The following is a 21380-nucleotide window of genomic DNA, read 5'->3' as shown; positions in this document are numbered from 1 at the left end:
GTATAATGACGAACAGCCGTCATTATTAAATAAATAAATAAATAAATAAAGTTGGATTTAATACACTGAGCAAAATCCAAAAGTCTCCCCTAATATTGCTCCATGCCCTCTCGGTTTGAATAAACAATGAGCTTGACTGTGCGGTGTGCGCCTGCGCTCGCCATTTGAAAGTTAACTGCGCGCGTACTATAACGGTCGTTATCGCTGGTGCACTATCGTGAGAAATTTCACTATTTGCGTTCTTCTTAAAATAGGGTTTTATTTGTCTTCAAATTTACACGATTAAGGGTGAGTTGATTTATGATAAAATTTGTTTAGTGTAAGTAAATATTAACAAATATGGCGAAAAGAGCATGTGCATGCCGCCATGTGTGTCTTTTATCCTTTGCATTTGAAAATTTTATTTTGGTGTCTGAATCTCATTGTCTGTTAAAACTTTAGTGTTAATAGTCAGTATCGTTTTTACGTGTTATTATACTCTGGAATATAATTGTGTTAAGATTTTGTGGTATTTCAAATTAGGGAGATCATTTTGCTGTTTAGGACAATGTCTCTCGAGCAGCAATCAAAGGTCGAAATTTCGCCCCAATACATTCGACCAGCTCAAATTTCTGGTTTTAAAAGGAAAATTAGGAGGTGCTTAAACCCGGCAGTTCTGCAACAAGTTGACTCTAATGTTGTCGCGAAAAAAAATACTCAAAGCATCAACAGAAAGGAAACTGCATTTAATCCATTTAGGAAAGTAACAAACAGTAACCAAACTGAAACTATCAACTCGAACCTAAAAAATTCGCAACTTTCATTCTGTGAAGATTCAAAAACGTCCTTACCCGAATCAATTTACGCATTTGATGACAGTGCAAATGTTATTCCTTCATTGTCCAAAGCATTATCTCCTCAGACTGATGAAACTACTACATCGTTACCCATTGATTGGAGCTTAAAGACTAAGGTTAGATTCGCATCTCCCAAAACGTTTCCTTGGCGTGGGTTTTTGAAAACGTCTGAAGAAGCTAGTGGAACCACAGGATTTACGCGTTGTATCTATTCAATGCAAAATCAAGAATACTCAATAGATACAAGCGCAAATGCCAAATTCCATCAACATTGCCTCACTTGGATGCATCCCAATCTTCCTTGGTTAAACCTCTTCCCCAGGATGGAGCAAGATGAAATAGGAAAGATATCCACACCTTCGTTATTCCTAAACAACACCAAATTACAAGAAAAACTACACGAAGAATGGTGTTCAAGTTTTCGTTCACTATACCAACTCCTTAAAGCTAGACAATGCCCGTACTTCTATCTATGTGGACCATTGTTTACCATCCTCTTTAGAGCTGCTGGAATTGCCGGTTCCGCTGATTCTCACGCTTTGATAACCCCTACATCCAGTGGATTGAGACGTTCCCTTAAAGCGGAAAAAATTGAATTTACTTTACCATTAGCTCCAGAGGATCAGAAATCATTCAGTGAGGATTCTGACTCTGAGGAAGGTCTTGAGAATGATTTGGATAAAGAAAAGGGGGAAGAATTGGATTCCGTTTTGGAAAGCTTGGGCCTAAGTCAAGATGACTTTCCAACTTTAAAATCCAAGAAGAGAAAGGCTGATGATGATATGGAAAAGAAACTATCTAGCCTTGAAACATTGGTTTACATTGAAGGGGACAACCTTCACGCTCTATTCAACTTTCTTCTGAGTAGCAGGCTATGTGTACCCGCTACTGGACCTTTTGCTGGAGTTCCCCCAACTTTAATTTCCCCTTGCGCTTTCAGTGGTGCCACAATGACTGGCTTGAAAGTTAAACACGGATATGTTAAACATAGAAGCAAGAATATGCATTGCATTGAATTATCAGGAGCAATAATGCCTAATAATATTCAAGGGTTATGTTCCCTCTTCAGATCTACTCAAGATGGAAACTTCACCTGCATGCTGGCCAATTACAAACCATCTATCGGCTTCTCAAATGCGCAAACTTCATCAAATTCATTCATCCCATCCGCATTTGCCACTGAGAACTTAAAAGATTGCGGAATTGACAAAGATTTCTTAGAGAGATCTTGCAAACCCATTTCCAAACAAAACTGCGGAGCCTATTCAGAAATCAACCTTGAGAATAACTTATATTCTTGCAAACAGAATGAACTATGACCCTAAAATAATTTTAGATAAATTCATCATTTGTAAATTTCACGTTTTAATTATTTTTTAAATAAATAATATTCCAAGTAATGTTTTTGTGTGAGCAAATAATTTACATGAAATTTTTGTGAAACTTTTATTTGGTACAAATGTTCAACATTCAACTGAGATGAGGTTTTTTTTTTCTTAATTTTTTTTTTAATGAGAAGACAAAAATGGTAAAAAAGGAAAGCAAAATAACGTTAAATTCATTTACAGGGTTTTAAAGAAATTATTCAAGAAGTAGATGCTTCTAATTCAGAGGCCGGGGTTTCTGGTTCTTCATCATTATAGATATTTTCAGCCTAGAAATACAATTAATTTAATTAACAGGTCTGAAATGTTGAGGTTAACGTTCCCCTTGAGGTTGATTACCATTTGCCAAACTTGCATGATATTATCTTCAGAAACCGAACAAATAACCCAAGGTTCATTAGGATTCCATGAGAAATCACTAATTTTAGCTGTATGTCCTCCGTGAATAAACAGTAATTCCGGAGGTCCATCCTCAGCATCTTCAGCAGATTGTTCTTCACCAATTTTAGAAAGATCCCAGACATGTAATCTTCTATCAGTCCCACTAGATGCTAGAATAGTTTCATTATGGGGAGACCATTGAACTTGAAAAATCTCGTCCTTGTGAGATTCAAAGGAATGCAATTTAAGTTTCAAGTTTCTCAAATCCCATAAAGCCACAGTCTGGAATGAATAATTTTAGTAACTATTAAGGGAATAGGAGGATAGTTGGGGGTTTTTTCCCCATACCAAGAAGTTATATCTAGTATCTCAGAGAGAAGGTATAAATTCGCCAGATTTCCAGCTATATCTCCAGTCCAAACGTAGCCTGTCCGGAGTCAATCCCTGTCTCTAAATTACAACCAGCATCTCATTGGTTCTTGAAAACTCACGTCAGCGCGACGACGCGAGTGACGAAAATTACAGTCATATTTTCCGACTGAGGAGAGGCTGCGAAATAGCCCGGGGCCTCCTTTTACGTCCCCCCTTGTATTTTGAAAGGGGGACTGCGACTATGGCCTCGCGCGAATACAAAGGCATCTTATACCTTCTCTCTGAGATACTGATATAACTTCTTGCCCATACTTTATCAGCAGAACCAGTTGCAAGAATAAATTCACTGTAAGGATTAAATGATAAGCAGTTAACTTCTGCAGTATGGGCATCAACAGTGTGACTGGGTTTGCTAGTGTTGGTAGATCGGGTATCCCATCTTAAAAATGTTTAAAAGATTTTAAAATAATGCCACAATGGTTGGGAAAGAGTAAGATTAAGATTATGTACATCATTAGCTTTTGGTCATCCGCAACAGAACCAAATAAGCTCTCATGAAGTAAATGCCAAGCGACATCCTCAACAACTGCAGTGTGCCCAGTGAATATGGTTTTGGCATCAACAACTTTGTTATCTTTAGGAGTGGCATTGATGTCCCATAAACAGATGGTCTATACCAGAAATTAATTAAGTATTACATCAGCCAGGGAAAGGGTGGGTATAAAATTACATGGTCATCGGAAGCACTGAGCAAATGTCCATTTAAATTAGGATTCCATGAAAGTCCATATCCTTCTTTTTGATGTCCCCTGAGTCTTAAATCCGGACTACAATCACCATTAGGATCAGGTTTTGAAGGGTGTTTGGTATAATCAAAAATGAGAACGTCGCTAGATGGCGTTTTAGTAGCAATGATACAAGGGTTTTGAGGCATAAAACGAGCTCTGTTAACTTCCCCCTCGTGATTGATTTTAATTTCTATCTCAATTTTGCCACTGACTGAGCCAAAACCACCAAATTCTACAAAACAACATTAGAGTTTAGGAGGTTGTCTTTCATTTATATGGATAGAGGATTTTATACCTCCTTTTTCACTATCATAATGTGAAGCGTCAAACTGAGCGTCCTCGCTAGGCAGTTGGACGCTGGCTATCAGTAAATGGTTCTGCTCGTCCGAACTGGAAGGGGACCCAAATACAAAAAAAAACCCAGTGAAAATATAAATTGGGTGTGGCCAATAAATTTTGTTTCATAAAATGTTCAACTTCTGTAAAGTCATTTGACTGTAAGAGATACTCACGTATGAGTCCCTAAGATTAATCTATGAACCGAAAAGTCTTTGCCTTCCGGACTAAAAAAAAAAAAAAAAAAAAAAAAACAATTGTTAGGCAATAGCTAACCAATTTTGTGTAGCGAATAAACTTAACACCTACCGAGTTACGTCTGGAAGCCACTGTGCTGTCAAACTTGGCCATTCTAATGCGTGTGTCATGACAAGATCGTATAAAAAGGGGGTATTTTTCTTCCATATCTTGTATTCTTCGTTAATAACACGCTCTTCCACTATGTACATGTAAAAAAAATTGTGTAGGGAAGTAGGCTTAGTCTTAGTATTTTCTAAATGCTATTTATTAAATGAGTTATGTTTATTTCAAAATAAACTAAGATACTAAGTTTATAAAAATAACACTTACCCGCATCTTTGTCCGACATGATTAATAATTTATACGAGAAATTTAAACTCGATTAGAAATGATTTTCGCGCCAACACGAAACAAAAGAGAAACTTCTCAGAGAAGTTGGCGGGAAAATAAAAATGAAGCAGCGGCCAGCGGCAGCTGCGGCAACGCACGGGCACGAGAGCGAAGAAGTTGCCACTTGGCGGCAGAACCCCCGCTTCGGCTGCCTACCACATTGCGCCTTTTCATGCACTATGGTCTCCTTTACTACTACTCCATGGTTTCAGACATCGAAGTATCTCCATGTAAAATATGAGTATTTTGGTAAATTCGTTTAGTATGCTTTTACAATATCTCTGAATTTTTGATGGGTCATCAGAATAAATAAAGTAAGCGGCTTTCCATGAAATGCAATTGTATTTCGTTCAAAAATGATAAAATTAATTATTTTTCACAGATGTATTTTCTAGCAGACGAACTTGGAAGAAAAGCGTCATGTTTACTAACTCCATGTTTTTTTCCCCCAAGTGGTTTCTTTTTGTTGGGGGGGGGAAGCAAAAGGCACGTGGTTACCGATTGCCGGGTCAAATTAAAATTTGTTCATTTGGTTGTAGACTCTTGGCGTGCCAAGTGGTGCACTTTTTTTGACGGGAAAGTTCAAGTAAGCCTTAACATTGAGAACGCGGTAAACGTTAGGAATTGAAAGGGTCCACCTCGACTTGAAGCCACGACACGGTGGTATCAAAAATATAAGATGATAACTTTTTTTAAATATAGGGTAAGCATAATTGTAAACGCTGTGAAACAGTTTGAAGCCCAGTGTGGCTCTCAAACGCGTCAATTTGTAAGTTCCCCTTGTATGAACAAAGAAAGGGCCAAAAACCTAAAAGGTAGTTCAGGGGAATGGATGACTAGACATATTAATGACCCCTATGTTAAGATGTTGCGATATAAAAATTATCGAGCTAGAAGCGCGTTTAAACTTATTGAAATTGATGACAAATGTCATCTCCTAAAACCTGGAACGCGTGTCATAGACTGTGGTGCGGCTCCTGGTTCATGGACACAGGTTGCTGTTGAAAGATGCAACTCTAATGCAAAAGGTTATCCATAAATCGCTTGCATTATAGAGTGCTGTCAGAAGCGCCGGTGTGACGTCACCCATGCTGTTTTCCCATAAAGAAAAAACGGTAACTGTCATGGCCGCCCATTGCTAAAGGCAGACTGGTGACGTTTAACCTTGGATCTGACGTCACAACTGACAGCACTCTATACAGTTTTCAAACTAGGAGGATTGATACCATTTACACCAGGAGGCCAGGCTACTTGGCGGACACAGTGCAGTACCAAGTAGCCTCGCCGCCTGGTGTAAATATATCAATCCTCCTAGTTTGAAAACGATGTATTCTCACTCAGCCCCTGTTGAAACACGAACCCTTTATGCTTTCTTTTAGATAAAGACAAACCAACGGGCCAAGTCATAGCTATTGACCTATTACACGTAAATCCAATAGAGGGTGCAAAAATATTTTCAAGCTTTGATATTACAAAGCCAGAAACGAAAGAGTTAATCTACAAGGAATTAAATGGAACTAAAGTTAATCTTGTCATGAGTGACATGGCACCCAATGCCTCTGGTGTCAGAGAACTGGACCAAGACTTGATCACCAAATTGTGTCTTGAAGCTTTAAGACTAAGTCTCGCAACTTTAATAGATGGTGGCTCTTTTCTTACCAAAACATGGGATGGTAGGGAGATTAAGAAACTCGAGACTACAATAGCTTTATACTTCAAAAACGTCAAAAGGTTGAAACCCAAAGCCAGTAGAGTTGATTCGGCAGAGATATATCTATTAGGGACTAATTTTATAGGCTTAGAGAGTAAAAATACAAACTGAAGATATTTTTCAAGTTAATTTATTCAGTGGGCTTTGAAAACCAGTGTTCACTATTTCATCATCTATAAACATGATCTGTACAAGTCAATTGTATAATTTACGGCCGTTAACAGAATGGGGACATTGTACTATATATTTATAGCGCGTCATGACTAAATTTATTATATTACAGCTTTACTACATCGTGTACAAGTTTGGTACAACCTTTCTCTTCTTTTAAACAAGTTCTTTGATTTCTTAATTTTCTTTTTTTAAATTATAAGAATAATAACAGAAACATTCTTATTATATTTACAATTATTCCGTTTATATAAAAATTTCAACGGAGGACAGCTTTATTAATATTTAGTAACAGTGAGGAGAGAGAGAGAGAGAGAGAGAGAAGTAACCCGAAGTGCGCTCGCTATAGTTCATTTTTTATGGCACTTGCGTGAAATTAAAGCTCTACCACGTTATCGTAAAATTTGTATATTTCTTTGTAACTCCTGTTAGTGACGTCTATCTACACTGTAGACAGAGACGAAAGAATCTGTGCTTCCCGCTGCCAAACTAGCCTGTGCATGCATAAAGAGAAATTAAAAATGAAAGATTTAAGTTTTAAAGGGAGGGTGAAGTAGAAAATCAAGTGATTTTTTATCGATTCTTCTACTAATTATAAGACCAGTCTGCATAGTGAAACATTCAGGAAATACCAATTCCGAATGATTTTAAAATTCAAATTAGGTTCAGATTTTAAGGATAATTTTAAAGAAGGACTGCCGACCAATCGCGTAACGCCCTGCCTTCCATTTAACATTACAAAATTCTCGTGGCACGCAGACTCCGTGTCGAATGAAATTTATCACGAGATTTGATAAAAGTAGGCGCGCGACGTGATAATCGTGGCGCGAGACACGGAACGTGCCACGATAATTTTGTTAATAAAAAGGCAAGGCGTTACGCGATTGGTCGGAGGTCCTTGTTTAAAATTATCCTTAAAATCTGAACCTAATTTGAATTTTAAAATCATTCGGAGTTGGTATTTCCCGAATGTTTCACTATGCAGACTGGTCTTATAATTAGTAGAAGAATCGATAAAAAATCACTTGATTTTCTACTTCACCCTCCCTTTAACTATAGATATACTTACCCTATATGGATGAAAACTCAAGCAACTAATAGGACCTATTCTTTGTCCCATAAAGCCATCGTGGTATTTTATTAAGTTAACTCCTTGTCCATTTTTAGAATTGTAAATGCTAATGCACTGGTTAACAGATCCACTGAAATTGTTCAAATTTCAGTTTATCCGTGTCATATGACTCAGCACTTTTAGGTTGTTCTTACCAAGCTAGAATGTTTACATTGGGATGAATAGCCATAGCCGTCATTCCTTGAGCGGTATGAATAGTTTGTAAAGACGAAGACTGGCGAATATCCCAAAATTTAACATCCCCAGAGACACTTCCGCTATAAATTGTCCCTTTTCCATTATTCTCACCACCATTCGACTCACTCTGGTAACAAACGGTAATGACCCAAGTCACGTGTTCTCTCATAGTCATGATTCGACTGTGTAAAATTACAACCGTACACGTTTAAGCCCTGGTACTTAATAAAGGTTTCCATTTTTCTCACCATTCATGAGGGGAGAGTCGTCGATCAAAAACTCTTATGGAACCATCCCCGCAACCGGCGACTAGTAAAGAGGGATTAATGGAATTTGATGACAGACTAGTGACGCAACTTTCAGCCCCAGTAGGAATGTCCTGAATTTTAGTTTCTTTTTCCAAATCCCATAGCCGAATGTTTCTTATTTCTCCCGAGGCGGCTAATTGGGTGGCGTGTTGCTCCCAATGTAAAACTAAACCCGAACCCCTGGGAGTGGGAACCATATCGGGCACAGCCTGAAAAGCGGTCACTAGTTCAATGTTTCGACTGAATGTGTTTTCTCCGAAACAATTTCTCCAAATTCGAACTGCTCCGTCGTCTGTTCCGATTAGTAACAGCGTTGAATCATGCGGATTTATAAAATCCATTGAAGAAATTCGCGTTCCTATGACGTTGTTGTTAGTTCTGTGTAAGTGAATGGCTCCTTGCTCCCAATCCCAGACACTAAAGGAATCTTTATCCGTTACGACTAGAGTTGATTCATAAGGGTGAAATTTAACCGCATTAGGGCGACTGGGGTTTTTATTTATAAAAACTTGATCATCCAAACGGTAAAGGTCATCTAAAAATCGATATTATCACTTTTATGACCCACCTAAACACCCCAGGGTTCGTACGAAATTTTTACATTGAAAATCCCTGACTTTTCCAGGTTATCCCTGACCAAATTTTGGCAATAATCCTGACCATTTTAAGGTGCTTACCAGAGCCCTCTTCATCACACCTGTCTTATATTTAGCATTTCTCGAAGCATGGTTTGATATACCAAACGAAATCCCTGACATATCCCTGACTTTTTAGGAAAAACGTTAAAATCCCTGACTTATTCGCCTAATTTTCATATCCCTGACTTATCCAGGTTATCCAGGTTCCGTACGAACCCTGCACCCGTGGTGATTTGGGTTTATACCTATTCGTTTTTGTTCTTCATGAACACCTTTTCTAATCCAAGCGTTTCTCATGTACCTCCATTCTTTTTGTTGGTGATTAAGGCTTTCAGGGTCATCATCTTCCGGGAATTTGTATACAGGTTGGCTAAAGTATTTGCTACACCAGTCTATGAATTCTGTTTCGACTAGAGCGGTTTTTTGAGTGTTTCCTTCCGTATCCTCTTCCGCGATCTTTTAATCGTGATTAATTTTGAGTTTACGATACAATTAGTAAATGTTGCTCAAGGCAAACTTACAACTGAAGGTCCCTTATCAAATAATTTCCTTGTTCGACTAAACTGAGCTGAGTATTGATAGGGAACATGATGAGTTGGGCCTGGTGTATTGGGGGTTGTCGTTTCAGGATAACGCTGTGATAATTTCAATCCATCAGGCATGTTTGCGGGAGGGGATTCACTGCGTCTGAATTTACATTATCCTTATGAGTATAATTAATATTCTAGGGATATAATATGTAAAAACAAAGCTATTCTTTACACTAAAAACGAAGCTTTCCCCGAGGGAGATGAAGGCTCAGAATATGAAGAAACTTTTAAAGCCTTTGGACTTTCGTAGTTTGAAGAAAATGAGGATGCTGGCATAGAAATCTAATATTATGGGGATAGTTTTAGTATTTATTTATTTACGCGGAAATTAGTCCCTTATGATAATTACTTTGCTTTTAACTACTTTAATTATAGTTTTGGCCATAGTAGCCACTGAAGGAAAGGGATCTAAACTCAGAGCGACTAAAGCTCTCCAAAAATGTGTATAAACAGAAGCGTAAGGTACTGAAACGGCTGGAGAAGAACTAATTGTGCTTAAAGAAACGTTAGAACAAACTCTCCTCATTCGCTCCGCGCTTAAGTTAACTGGCATTGTTTCATTTGCCATTTTGGAAATTTCAAGTGAACTTTGAGTGTCTGAAAGATACAAACACCTAGATGTCAATACTCAATATACTATCAGGAGCGTTTTGAACACATCAATGTTCATTACTAGGACTAGAGGACATGGCCAGTTTTAATTTATCCCTCGAGGCCACCTTTTTCATACCGAGTGTCGGATTTAGAAACACGGAATCTATCGTTTATAATAATATAACAATGTTTCAAGTCAAGTAACGAAAGAAAGTCTCAATCATTATGTTAACCTTGAGTAGCGTAATGAGAACCAGTGGTAGCGTTTGTAGCTTGCATACTTTCCCTTAGTTTCTCTTCCTCTAAGTACTGGTAAGCTACCGCTACAAATTGGTTTTCAAATAGTAAAACCAACCATTGCAAAGCTATCACCAATTCCTTTGAGAACAAAATATCTTGTAATTTGTAACTTCACGGTTGACCAGTTGAAATTTATACCATTCTAACTATATAACTTCCATCCTGAGCCACTGTGTTAATTAATTTCATTCCTATACTATGATCCATAGTATTTGCATGGTCAGTTCTCTCAGCAGCCGCATTTATGAATGTTCCAAGGGCATAAACCGCAGCAGCGCGAACCTGTTAAGTGTAATATTAACAATTACATACGTATGCCTTAAGACATTGATTGGCTTCATTACTACCTCTGGAATTTCATCAGAAAGCAGTTCATACAACTTTTCATGAGCACTATCACGGGCCCCGTACCATCTGGCTGCGTCATAATTATGCCACGTTTTACCCAGACAAATAGTTAACCATTGTCGCAAAAGTGGGTTACTGTCGCGTATTTGCTCCAAGCAGCTGGAAATTACATTTCCTTGCATGGCAGCTTCTTGACCTGGTCTATAATTATGAGCTATGCAGGCCATTACAAAAGCCGCCATTGTGCGATGTTCAGACTTAAGGATAGAAGAAAATTGTTTTAGCAAGGAAATGCCTGTTGACATTACTCTCCCATTTTTTTACCGGAATATACTGATCCAGCAATACATTGAGGAAATATTTGTGACCACCATCTCTAACTAAATCAGTTTGACAAGTCTGGTGTTTGAAAAACATTGTTTTTTACTTTCTTAATATCATTAAGTCACACCATAGCATCTTTGTCTTACACTATCAACGGCCAAAACTTTAGCCCAAATGAAAACCAAAAGAGGACGCAGTTCTCTGGCTGAACTTTGTAATAGCTTAAGAACGTAAGGGAATATCCCCACAGACAGTGCCTTCAATGAAAAATTCATTTTAGACGTCCTATCAACTTAGTTATCCTTCATATAACCTATAACCTACAAGATTGACAGCCCATGGTCCCAAATCTAAAAACCTTCCTAGAAGTTCTAATGCCCTTAAACGATGTACTTGACTCAATAAGACCTGAAAGGGGTAATTAACTTATTTCCAAATCTTTCCTTGAAGAAGAAAGAAAGAAAGTTATCAGTGTTTTAATAGAGACCTGTAAAACAATTGGCAATTGTTCAGGAGGATTATGCGCTTCTGATCCAAAAGTTAACCAGACTTGAAAAGCGGTTAATTGCTCAGCAAAAAAGGGACTATGACGAAATGAGGCTCCTTCATTCAAAATTCCTGGTAATTGGGACAAACAAATGTCTACCGCCAAATCCCAGGCTTGCCTTTTGAATTTTGCGATTAGAAGTTTCAATGTGATAGTTTATTTACACTATTTATTTATATACCACATTGGGTGATGGTATGTTGAAGGAAGATGGGGGGAAGAGCATGGACTACAATTGTAGGAGCGCATGATTCGTTCTGCTAGTAAAAAATTCCTAAACAAACTCGCCACTAGCAAGTCTTGACGAAAAAGTTTTTGAAAAAGATCTTTGGACAAGACATTCCACGCTATAGTGTCTGTTATGGCGGTAAAGATCCAGTTGAGTTCACCCAACATAGTTCTTCTATCATTCAGTTGGCCAGGAATTCTTTTAAAGTCAATAGAACCAAAAGTTCAAGACAGTTTAACTTCTTTATTTTTTAAAGGAACAGGTCAGATAACGTAACACTATACCTTAAAAGAACACTTTTCTAAATATAGAAGAAAAAATATTAATTATCACAAAATAATTAGCATTTAATTAGTCTTAAAAACGAGGACTACTGCGCCGCCATTGCTTTAGTGGCGCCTGCTAAATCGAACCTCTTACCCATACGTGATTGGTTGAATTCTCAAAAGCTAGAGGTAAGGCAGGACATAGCAAACTCGATCACGCTCGTGTAATAGGTTCACCAAAGCAATGGCGGCGGCACAGTAGTCCTGGTTTTTAAGACTAATTAATGCTAATTATTTTGTAACAACAGCTCATTTATCTTTTTTTCATATTTTTCCTTATATATTTAGAGAAAGGCCCTTCTTTTAAGGCTTAATGTTATGTTACCCGACCTTTTCCTTAAAAAAAAATAGATGATCTTACTTATCAATAACCTCTAATGTAATGCCAGGTACTAATTTACTAGTGCTTTGAATGATAAAACGGCTGAAAAGACTTTGAAATTGACTACCAAGCAACGGAACTTTTATACATTAAGAAACTATTACCATCTTAAGGCTACTTTTATCGGAGTTGTTAGACAAGAGGTAAATAAATCAGCTGGGAGATCAGGGTTCATGGGTAGTTGTTCATATCTACCACAAGCGGCTAATAATACACAATCACTATAGCCAAGGACCCCTTCAGCTCCCTGGTACTGTGTCAAAGTGGTTTTATTTTTATTTTAAGAGTTAAGTGTGAAATGATTTTGTTTTGAAAAAAATACTTCAGATTCTCTTTCATGTTGAAGTGAAAATTGATTATAGGTGTATAGGACTTCGCCCGCGTTATTGCAGTCAATAACATAAATGGAGGGAAAACCCATCCATTGTTGGAGGTCGTAAATTGATAAAGGAATATATTGAGTGTAACTCTGCGTAATTAAATGTGGAAATTGATGTTGTGACAAAGTAAAATCAGATGAACGGTTTGAGCATGGATGAAGGATGCGTGTGAGGAAATTTGTTTTCACTCTACAGGATAGGCAACTCCCTATCTCGAGCGACAGAATATTCTGTATATACTCTGTTACAACGTCGGTTGTCAGCACGCGCAAAGCTATTTCTCTATGTAACGTAGCTTTGTACGTGCTGTCAAGAGACAAAAAACTTCAGGATCTTCAGGATTTAAAATATCCGCGAGTTTTTTTAGCTCGAGTGCACGGACCTCTAGGATTTAATTTCAAATAGGTGTGAAATTGCATACAGTCTACTACACGCATTTGAAACTAAGGTCTAGAGGTCCGTGCACTCGAGCTAAAAAACTCGCGGATATTTTAAATCCTGAAGATTCTGAAGTTTTTTGTCTCTTGACAGCACGTACTAAGCTACGTTACATAGAGAAATAGCTTTGCGCGTGCTGACAACCAACGTTGTAACAGAGTATATACAGAATATTCTGTCGTTCGAGATAGGGAGTTGCCAATCCTATAGAGTGAAAACAAATTTCCTCACGCGCATCCTTCATCCATGGTTTGAGTATATATACCCTGTTGAATACCCAAATTTCACCATTGCTTGTTGGTTTGGGTACCCCATGACCATTGTAATGAAAAAGAACTCTCTCATCCTTTAAAAGTTGTAGTATTATTTTTTACCCTATCTTGCCCTTTTATTAAATTACTTTTGCGTTTCTTCTTAATGAGGTACATAGCTTTTTAACTTCTTCGGTGGTTGGGTCTAAGGATTGCTTATATCTCGCTCTAGGTTGCCACCTTTCATATTGTTTCTGTAAATTTGCCCCAATTGTTTCTAAAGCTTTCTGGGCGGTCATAGATAGTGGATCTTTCATGAATCATATTTTTTATCATTATTTTGATTTGTAACAATATATTTGCTAGCTTATTTACCAATCCAACATTCGTAACGCGCGCATGGTTGAGTTTTAATAATGTCAGGGGGATCAACCCCCACGTTTAAACATAAAACTAAAGCAACGCTAACAGTTTTCATCTGAAATTTCAAGCAAATGTGTGATTATGTCAAGCTTTTGATTTAAGAGAAATCAGGTACTTACTCTTTCTTTCATTCTCCATGTATGGGTAACAGTTTTACTTCCTTCGATGGGTTCCTTATGTCGGCTTTTATTGAAACACAATGTTAACTTCCAGTCAGGTAAATCTCCTACATCTTCACTATCTACATCGAAAAACCCTAGACCTAAGCCTAACGAAGACATGCCTATTTAGAACCTTATTCTATAAAGACCCTTTTCTATAAATGAAACTTTAAGTATGTAAACAAAACTTTCAATAATAAGATAAAAAATCAATTGATAGAAAACAGTACATTCCCTTATTTACACTCGAAAAATCACCCCAGATAAATGAAAACATAATCGTAAAAAACAATTAATGGTTTTGCCGATTGAGGCATAGCCCACTCGATCACGCACTCAACGACGCAAGAGAGCAGCTTGACAGTTTTTAAATTTAAAAAGTGGGAGTTATTGAACCTCGGGAGCAGTTTCTTAATTGCAAATCTATAGGAAACCCAAGGGGATCAGTCTTAAGTATCAGTTGACTTGATTATTTTGGACTAGTTCGAAACATAGTCGAATTTCCCAGTTTTCCACTATGCTCGCTCAGTGGAGTTTGGTGCTCTTAGCCTCTTACCACTTTGACTATCGTCGTCTGCTTATTCGTTCGAATGGCTACGTAAAATAATGTTCCCCAAATTTCTTAAAGATTTTATATTTACATAGTTAAATTATTTATTTTTAATTGCGAATTATGAAACGACGTATTTGTACGCATGATTTTGATTTTCTACATAATGTCGGAAAAGGACCAAGCAGTCGCGCTACTAGGGTTTTAAAAAGAGCAGGACCATATTTACTGGGTAAGCCGTTGGGTCTTGTTAATTTTGGTGTTTAATGTAAAAGCGCAGATAGTATAATATTATACCTTAAAAGAACGGCCTTTTCAAAATATAAAAGGATAAATATTAGAAAAAAATAAATGATCTCTTATTTCAAAATAATTAGTATTTAATTAGTCTTAAAAACGAGGGCTACTGCGCCGCCATTGCTCTAGTGGCGTCTGCAGAACCACTAGTCCCAACTCCAGTGTTTCCACTTTGCGGCGAAAAAGTCCGTTTTCGGCGAAAATCTAGTCTCTGAGCACCAAAATATTGAAAAGCGGCGAAAAGGCGAAAATGCGGCGAAAACCATTTAAAACGGCGAAAAAAGCGGCGAAAACTTTATTTAGATTTTTTTTATGGTTCAGTTTTTTTCATCACACATTTTTGCTCAGTTTTTATAATATCTAGTAGGCTATGGGCTCAGGGTCTGATTCAGTCTTGGAAATAAGGATTTTTTTGAAACTAGTCCTCGGGACCAGTGACCCCCCGCGTCTACAATATTAAACTGGTTTTTGGGACCAGTGACCCTATCCCTAATTTATTTTTTACTAATCCTATTAAAAAATTAAGGGAGTATTTCGTTGACGCACAGCCCACTCGATCGGGCTATAGAAGCAAAATTAAGTCAAAAATCAGAGTTAACTCTTAACATTGCCGTCAATAGGAGGAACACCGTTTTTTGGTCCTAATTTTGAAAATACTGGTTGAAATCTCTTAAAATTTTAATGAGATTTGCAAAATAGAGTTTGCTATTTTTGTGCAAAGTTTTTCCCTTGCAAAGCTTTTAGTAAGAACATTAAAACGAAAATTTACCATAATTTAATGGCTTAGTCTCAAACAGTTTAAATTTGTTTCCTTCAGTTTCACTGGTTCGAGTCTCTTGAAATTTTAGTGAGAGGCATATTGAAAGGTTTTAAATTATCGTGCAAAATTTCGAAGTTTTAAAACGAATAGTTCTTTTCCTAAAATTTCCCTAAGCGACAAAATAGGTTGTAGGATTATGCACAAACAAAATTTTAATGAATTTTTCGGAAGTGAATTGTTTGTTTAAAAACTTTGAAACTTTGCATCATAATTTAAAACCGTTCAATATGCCTCTCACTAAAATTTCAAGAGATTCGATCGAGTGAAACGGAAGAAACTTATAAAACGGTTCGAAGACAAAGCCCTTTAATTAGAGCTTATTTTCGTTCTAATATTTATGCAAAAAACTATAAAAGGGAAACTTTTGAAAATTTCCAAAAAATAGCAAACGTTGTTTTGCACATCTCTTTAAAATTTCAAGAGATTTGAACCAGCAGTTTCAAAATTAGGGCTAAATAACTGTGTTCCTCCCATAGCCGGTCATCTTAAAAGCTGGCTCCTTGGATTTGTCGAGCGAAAAAGCCCCAAATTACCAACAGTCCAACACGCGCTTTTACATAGGAAAAACATTGCGTGGAAGGGCTTCTATAGCGTGTGAAGCCAAAGCGTGATCGAGTGAGCTGTGGTTGTAGCAAGGAAGGCAAGAATGAGATCCAGTCAAGGCTAGGAGTCTATATCCGTGGAGTAGAAATTTATAATGACTAGAATTTTTAAACTGGTCCCTCCTGAATTTTCATAAATATTCTCAATTAATAAACTGGTCCCAAGGACCAGCAACCCCCGGATTTCGAATAAAAAAACTGGTCCGAGCAATTAATAAACTGGTTTTTGACCTGTGGACCTGTGCTATTTCCAAGACTGGTCTGATTAGGCTCACATAGGTGGTAGTGATTGGTGAATTTGGTGCCATTGCTTGGCGGTCTTAAATTATAATCATGGGACGCAACAAGCGTGATCGATTTGGCTCAACTTGGCTACGCTTTGTGTTTCTCTCAAGCACAGCCAACTCCATCGCGCTATAAAAGCCCCATCAAACAATTTTTCCTATGTAAATGCGCGTATCAGGAATTTTCGGCTTTTTAGCTCGAAAAATAAAAGGAGTCAGCTTTTAACATGATCGTCTATGGGAGGAACACCATTTTTTGACCCTTATTTTAAAAATTTGGTTCATATTTCTTGAAATTTAAATGAGATGTGAAAATTAAAAGCGCAAATTGCTGATCTCGGCTTTTACATAGCGTTTGCAGCCTAACCCTATAGAGTGGGCTGTGGTTGGACCAATAAAAAGAGAAAAAAATTACGGGATTTTTTGCGGCGAAAATCTACTACAGATGGGGCGAAAAACACCACTTTTGCACCTAAAATGGGCGAAAATCCTAACCTTCGAGTGGAAACACTGCCCAACTCCCTACGGGATTGGTTGAATTCTCACACGCTTAGAGGTGACGCCACCATGGACGCCACAAAACAATGGCGGCGCAGTGGTCCTCGATTTTAAGACTAATTAAATACAAATTATTTTTGATAAGAGATCGTTTATTTTTTTTTAATAATTTTCCTTTTATAAGTAGAAGAAGGCCGTTCTTTTAAGGTATAATATTATGTTAGCCGTACTTTTCTTTTAAATTTAAATTATGAAAATAAGTTACTAGCTTAAATTAAAGACTTATTTTATGTAATTTTTGACATAAATTATCGTGGTTTCACCTTAGGACCACGTTTGGCAAATTCCCCGGTTAAAAGTATTGTTCATTGTCTGGCTAGGAAAGAAGAAACGGATGATTTCTATACTCTTAAGGTCTCTATCATAATCTTTAATTTAAAATTCACTCCTCTGACTGTATAAGACTTCCAGATTTTAACTTTGCAAGATTTTTCTGAGGAAACTCAGGATGATCGGCAAGGCAAAATGTTACTCCATACAGAGTACTCTTTGTTATCGTTATTGCATGATCAAAATGGGGTGGTGCATCACCATGGCCTTTTTAAGGTTGGATTGAACATTATTAGTAATTTGGTGTCGCACGTATCTTGAGCCAAGGTTTTTGTAGGATGAAGCCCAGGAGGAAAAAGAATCCTCTAGTGGGCGACACGTTTACACTGGCAAAAAGAAACGTAGATTGTGCCTGGTACTTGATTGCCTCGTTGCGCATGATTTTAGCCCTAAAACATCGGATTTGGTTAATTTACAACATTACGTAATTAAGGAGAAAAAGTTAATTGAGAAAGATGCCCTAGTTATATTCTATGAAGTGGTTACCATTGTCAATGACTTGCATAATGTAAGTCCAGTGTTACTGGGAATATGGAAATAAAGAGTTATGAGCAATATTTGTCTTGTCACAGAGAAATATTGTCCATAGAGATCTGAAACTCGGCAATATGGTTCTAAATAAACGTACGCGAAAGATAACAATTACTAATTTTTGTTTGGGAAAACATTTGCTTAATGAGAATGATCTCTTAAAAGATCAGAGAGGAAGTCCAGCTTATATCAGCCCTGATGTCTTAAGTGGTATAATTATAATTAAACATTTTGTAAATCGTGGCTGAAATTTAAGGATTTTAACTATAGGCAAGCATTATTTGGGTAAACCTAGTGACATGTGGGCATTGGGTGTCGTTTTATTCACTATGCTTTACGGGCAATTTCCCTTTTATGACTCTGTACCTCAGGAGTTATTCAGAAAGATCAAGGCAGCTGATTATACAATACCGAAGTTAGAAACGTTTTTATTCTGAACTTACCTGATAATCCTGCAAGAAAAATACTTAAGTATAGAAACATTTGCAGTGACGGTAGGATAAGTGACAGTACCGTCAACATTTTGAAGAAACTTCTAGTATTAAACACAAAGCAAAGAATGACTGCCAAACAAGTCATTGATTCTCTTCAAACTACTTTCGCGTTATGGTAAAGATTATTTGGCCTAGTTGCGTACTTTATTCAAAATCAGCCTTAGCGGTAATGCCATCTTTAATAGTAATTTGCTATTAGAGGTGATAGCTAAAGAAGTTTTTGAATAAAATCCTGGGCCAATTGTTTTCGAAAAAGTCGAAAGACCACTGTGCCTAAAATTCTTGGAAACTTAGGGTTGGTCGCAACCCAATTGGAGCCGGAGGACCTTTACAAGTGGTTCCTGATATAGATGATGATGATGAAGAAGTGAACCAAAATGAAAGCGAGAGAAATGCCTCTTTAAGCATTCCATCTCAAACATTCTACTTCGACCATTTGAGAGTATCATCACCCAACTCTGTACCAGTAATTAAAGTTCGAAGTAACTCCACCAATCGTACTACAGAGCCAACTCTCACACGGCCAGTCACTGGGCAGCCTGGGCTAATACCCCAAACGACAATTTCCACCAGAGTTGGTGGAAGCATTCCAATTAGGAGAATAACGGAGGATGCTAGACCTTTGAATGCTGCCGAATTGCTAAGCTATCGGCAGTGGCTTGGGAATCAACCATAAATTAAATCTGTATCCCCGAACATAAGTTTTATAAAGCAGCTATTTTTACATTGTACCCACGATCATTTTGAAATAAAGAATTATATATTTTTCACTGAAACGTTTTATTAATATTATTTCTCCATTCAAATATATACAGTTATTGATATAGGCCTGCTTTATTAACATAATGATGAACTATTGTATCCAAAAATTATAAAATAAATTATTCCCAATCTTATAGTGGAGAAAATAAAATGAGCCAAAGTAAGTTTGACCAAAAGATTTTATAAGACATTTTTTTTAAGTAGATCCCATTTAGTATGAATAGGTTTTAATGGTTAAGGTGTTTGATAAGCTATTTACAAGTTTAAACATAAACAAAACTTATCCTGAATACCAATTAATTATATCGAAAAGTATTTGATTATCGCCAAAATGAATTAAACAAAATTTTGCAAAAGTTTTATTTCGACGTTATTTGCAGCTCGCGTCTGGATACGAGCGAAATTGCTCCTGGCTGTAGTTAGTAACTAGGTATTAAGCGTTGCTTAATGTTAGAACTATTTACAGCTCTTAGTTTACCTTTCTTTTTGTTAATATAATTAATTATCAAATAACATGTTTTCAACTACTAATGTGTGGGTATAGTTTATAATGAATCTTATTTTTTTTTAGTATTTTAAAAATGGTTGTCGCGTAATCACCGAAATTCTTTCGCGCAAGAGCCAAGAACATTGTGATTCCAACAACTTTAAAATGACCCGAGTGAGAATTTCCTACATACTTGAGCAAAGTTTCAGATTTTTATCTGCTTTTTTTCAGTAAGGCTTCGTTTTGTTATACGTTAAGGTTTGATGAATGAAGTTTGTTAGTTAACTGTACAATGTATAAAACTTCTACGCGTTAGTTAGGGCGGTCTTTTACAACCATCCACTAATTTGTCTAACGGCTTCAGCGATTTCTTTATGTACCAAAGCGCTGATGGTCCCGTGGTTCGTCAGGTTGCTTTCTAGGCGATTGACGTTGTTAGTAGAAGCGCTCTTATACGCGTGAGATCGACTTAACATCTCGGACTTGCGGCCGTTTCCATTTTTGATGAAGGGATCCAATTTAGGAAGTTCGTTGTTCAGTTTGTGTAGGTCTTTCAAGTCAAGCGGTTCCAATTTGCGCATACTATCTCGGTTGACGTTTAGATTGGTGTTTTTTCCGCCTGTACCTGTTGCACTCGAGTACATGTCGCAATTTCCGTGGCCCTTTAGAATGAAGTTGCTTCTGTAGGCGTTAGGTAATGGGAAATGTTTGTTGGAAGAGCTGACACTCGTAGGTTTTTGACTCTTCGAAAGGGAAGGCGAAGAATTGACGTTGGTTATACTTTTTAGCACGGGTTCTACGTTGCTGGGTTTTACTTTCTCGAACGTTTCCGGGAACAGTTCCGATAAGGGTTTTCTGTTACGTGTCTTGTAAAAGAATCCAGTAGCCTCGACGTACTTGACTTGATCCGATTGTCTATTTTGAGCTTGGTGTCTCTCTTCCGACCTGGTGCGAAGGCTCTTTTTTCCAGATCGGGACTTGTCCTCTGACCTGGATCTTTTTAGGATCATGGCAGGCGTCGTCGTGATCTTGGGAATGATTGGGTACTCCCATTCGATACCTTCTCTCTCTACGATATTCTCTCTTTCCCTCTTTTGAGTCGGATGACTGTCCATGGACATAGACTGAAGATCCATAACCGATGTGTGGGCCGATCTCGTTAACTTGGGTTTTTCCAGAGAAACGTTGTTGAGGGTGTCTATGTAAGAAGGCGGTTCAACCTTAGACAAAATAGATTCGCTGTTCTCTCTTCTAATGTTGTTCGAAGTATTAGCTCGGAATCCGACAGGAGGGCAGATGGTGGGAATATCAATGAATATTTCTTCACTGTCAGGTTGGTCAGTTTCCTCAGCGGGTGAACCTTCGTCTGTCATGAAACTGCAACGGCCCGAATCTGGTGCGTGAGGATCGCTGCTGTCGCTGTCTTCGGAAGCTGAAATTTTCTTCGAAACTTCGGGTTTCTTGGGCTATATAAATTCGTCAGTGTGAGAATGGGAAATATTTTTAC

General features: G+C 37.5%; 6 protein-coding genes across 13 annotated transcripts in view; 3 read left to right on the top strand and 3 right to left on the bottom strand.

The window, feature by feature from the left end:
• Positions 1 to 140: 140 nt before the first annotated feature.
• hd (humpty dumpty) lies at positions 141 to 2236 on the top strand. Of its 2 annotated transcripts, none has more exons than XM_089842998.1 (2): positions 141 to 288; positions 523 to 2236. In XM_089842998.1, exon 2 carries the CDS (start codon positions 548 to 550, stop codon positions 2153 to 2155), a length of 1608 nt encoding a protein of 535 aa, XP_089699124.1. In that variant the 5' UTR covers positions 141 to 288; positions 523 to 547; the 3' UTR covers positions 2156 to 2236. The 2 variants fall into 2 exon arrangements, with proteins under 2 accessions (XP_089699124.1, XP_089699125.1); XM_089842999.1 differs by having other exon boundaries at positions 145 to 288; positions 544 to 2236.
• Positions 2237 to 2268: 32 nt separating this feature from the next.
• On the bottom strand, positions 2269 to 4830 carry Caf1-55 (chromatin assembly factor 1 p55 subunit). 2 transcript variants are annotated; one of them, XM_089843008.1, is made up of 9 exons: positions 4669 to 4830; positions 4408 to 4537; positions 4275 to 4325; positions 4058 to 4164; positions 3705 to 3994; positions 3485 to 3645; positions 3287 to 3413; positions 2561 to 2884; positions 2269 to 2490 (listed from the first exon to the last, which is right to left on the bottom strand). In XM_089843008.1, the coding sequence occupies exons 1-9, from the start codon at positions 4685 to 4687 to the stop codon at positions 2422 to 2424; spliced, it is 1278 nt and encodes a 425-aa protein (XP_089699134.1). In that variant the 5' UTR covers positions 4688 to 4830; the 3' UTR covers positions 2269 to 2421. The 2 variants fall into 2 exon arrangements, with proteins under 2 accessions (XP_089699134.1, XP_089699135.1); XM_089843009.1 differs by having other exon boundaries at positions 4058 to 4152.
• Positions 4831 to 5173: 343 nt separating this feature from the next.
• Mrm2 (Mitochondrial rRNA methyltransferase 2) lies at positions 5174 to 7013 on the top strand. The gene is made up of 2 exons (XM_089843020.1): positions 5174 to 5756; positions 6108 to 7013. The coding sequence occupies exons 1-2, from the start codon at positions 5408 to 5410 to the stop codon at positions 6548 to 6550; spliced, it is 792 nt and encodes a 263-aa protein (XP_089699146.1). The 5' UTR covers positions 5174 to 5407; the 3' UTR covers positions 6551 to 7013.
• On the bottom strand, positions 6556 to 14556 carry raptor (regulatory associated protein of MTOR complex 1). The gene is made up of 24 exons (XM_089842968.1): positions 14117 to 14556; positions 13950 to 14052; positions 13724 to 13884; positions 13589 to 13669; positions 12828 to 12974; positions 12610 to 12758; positions 12485 to 12547; positions 11750 to 11995; positions 11509 to 11686; positions 11346 to 11429; positions 11168 to 11278; positions 11022 to 11096; positions 10697 to 10954; positions 10488 to 10631; positions 10283 to 10427; positions 10129 to 10212; positions 9805 to 10052; positions 9628 to 9737; positions 9387 to 9552; positions 9111 to 9321; positions 8168 to 8762; positions 7877 to 8101; positions 7680 to 7812; positions 6556 to 7104 (listed from the first exon to the last, which is right to left on the bottom strand). The coding sequence occupies exons 1-24, from the start codon at positions 14276 to 14278 to the stop codon at positions 7039 to 7041; spliced, it is 3945 nt and encodes a 1314-aa protein (XP_089699094.1). The 5' UTR covers positions 14279 to 14556; the 3' UTR covers positions 6556 to 7038.
• A 137-nt stretch (positions 14557 to 14693) lies between these two features.
• Positions 14694 to 19400, top strand: LOC149661452 (serine/threonine-protein kinase 40-like). Its single transcript, XM_089843004.1, has 8 exons — positions 14694 to 14940; positions 17538 to 17623; positions 17681 to 17815; positions 17877 to 18107; positions 18172 to 18340; positions 18401 to 18545; positions 18620 to 18739; positions 18919 to 19400. The coding sequence occupies exons 1-8, from the start codon at positions 14832 to 14834 to the stop codon at positions 19298 to 19300; spliced, it is 1377 nt and encodes a 458-aa protein (XP_089699130.1). The 5' UTR covers positions 14694 to 14831; the 3' UTR covers positions 19301 to 19400.
• mwh (multiple wing hairs) overlaps positions 19387 to 21380 on the bottom strand; it is a 33936-nt gene continuing 31942 nt past the window's right edge. For all 6 annotated transcript variants that reach the window (XM_089842973.1, XM_089842974.1, XM_089842976.1 and 3 more), the window contains one exon: positions 19387 to 21339. In XM_089842973.1, coding sequence (XP_089699099.1) covers positions 20203 to 21339 — 1137 coding nt within the window. In that variant the 3' untranslated portion in view covers positions 19387 to 20202. The remainder of the gene's footprint in view (positions 21340 to 21380) is intronic.

The sequence above is a fragment of the Phalangium opilio genome, unplaced genomic scaffold, assembly GCF_054372755.1.
Source record: "Phalangium opilio isolate 3A_F unplaced genomic scaffold, DU_Popi_V2 ptg000070l_1, whole genome shotgun sequence".
NCBI classification, from domain to species: domain Eukaryota; kingdom Metazoa; phylum Arthropoda; class Arachnida; order Opiliones; family Phalangiidae; genus Phalangium; species Phalangium opilio.
The sequence above is the reverse complement of the archived record's forward strand: the minus strand, read 5'-3'. Positions and strand labels throughout refer to the sequence as shown.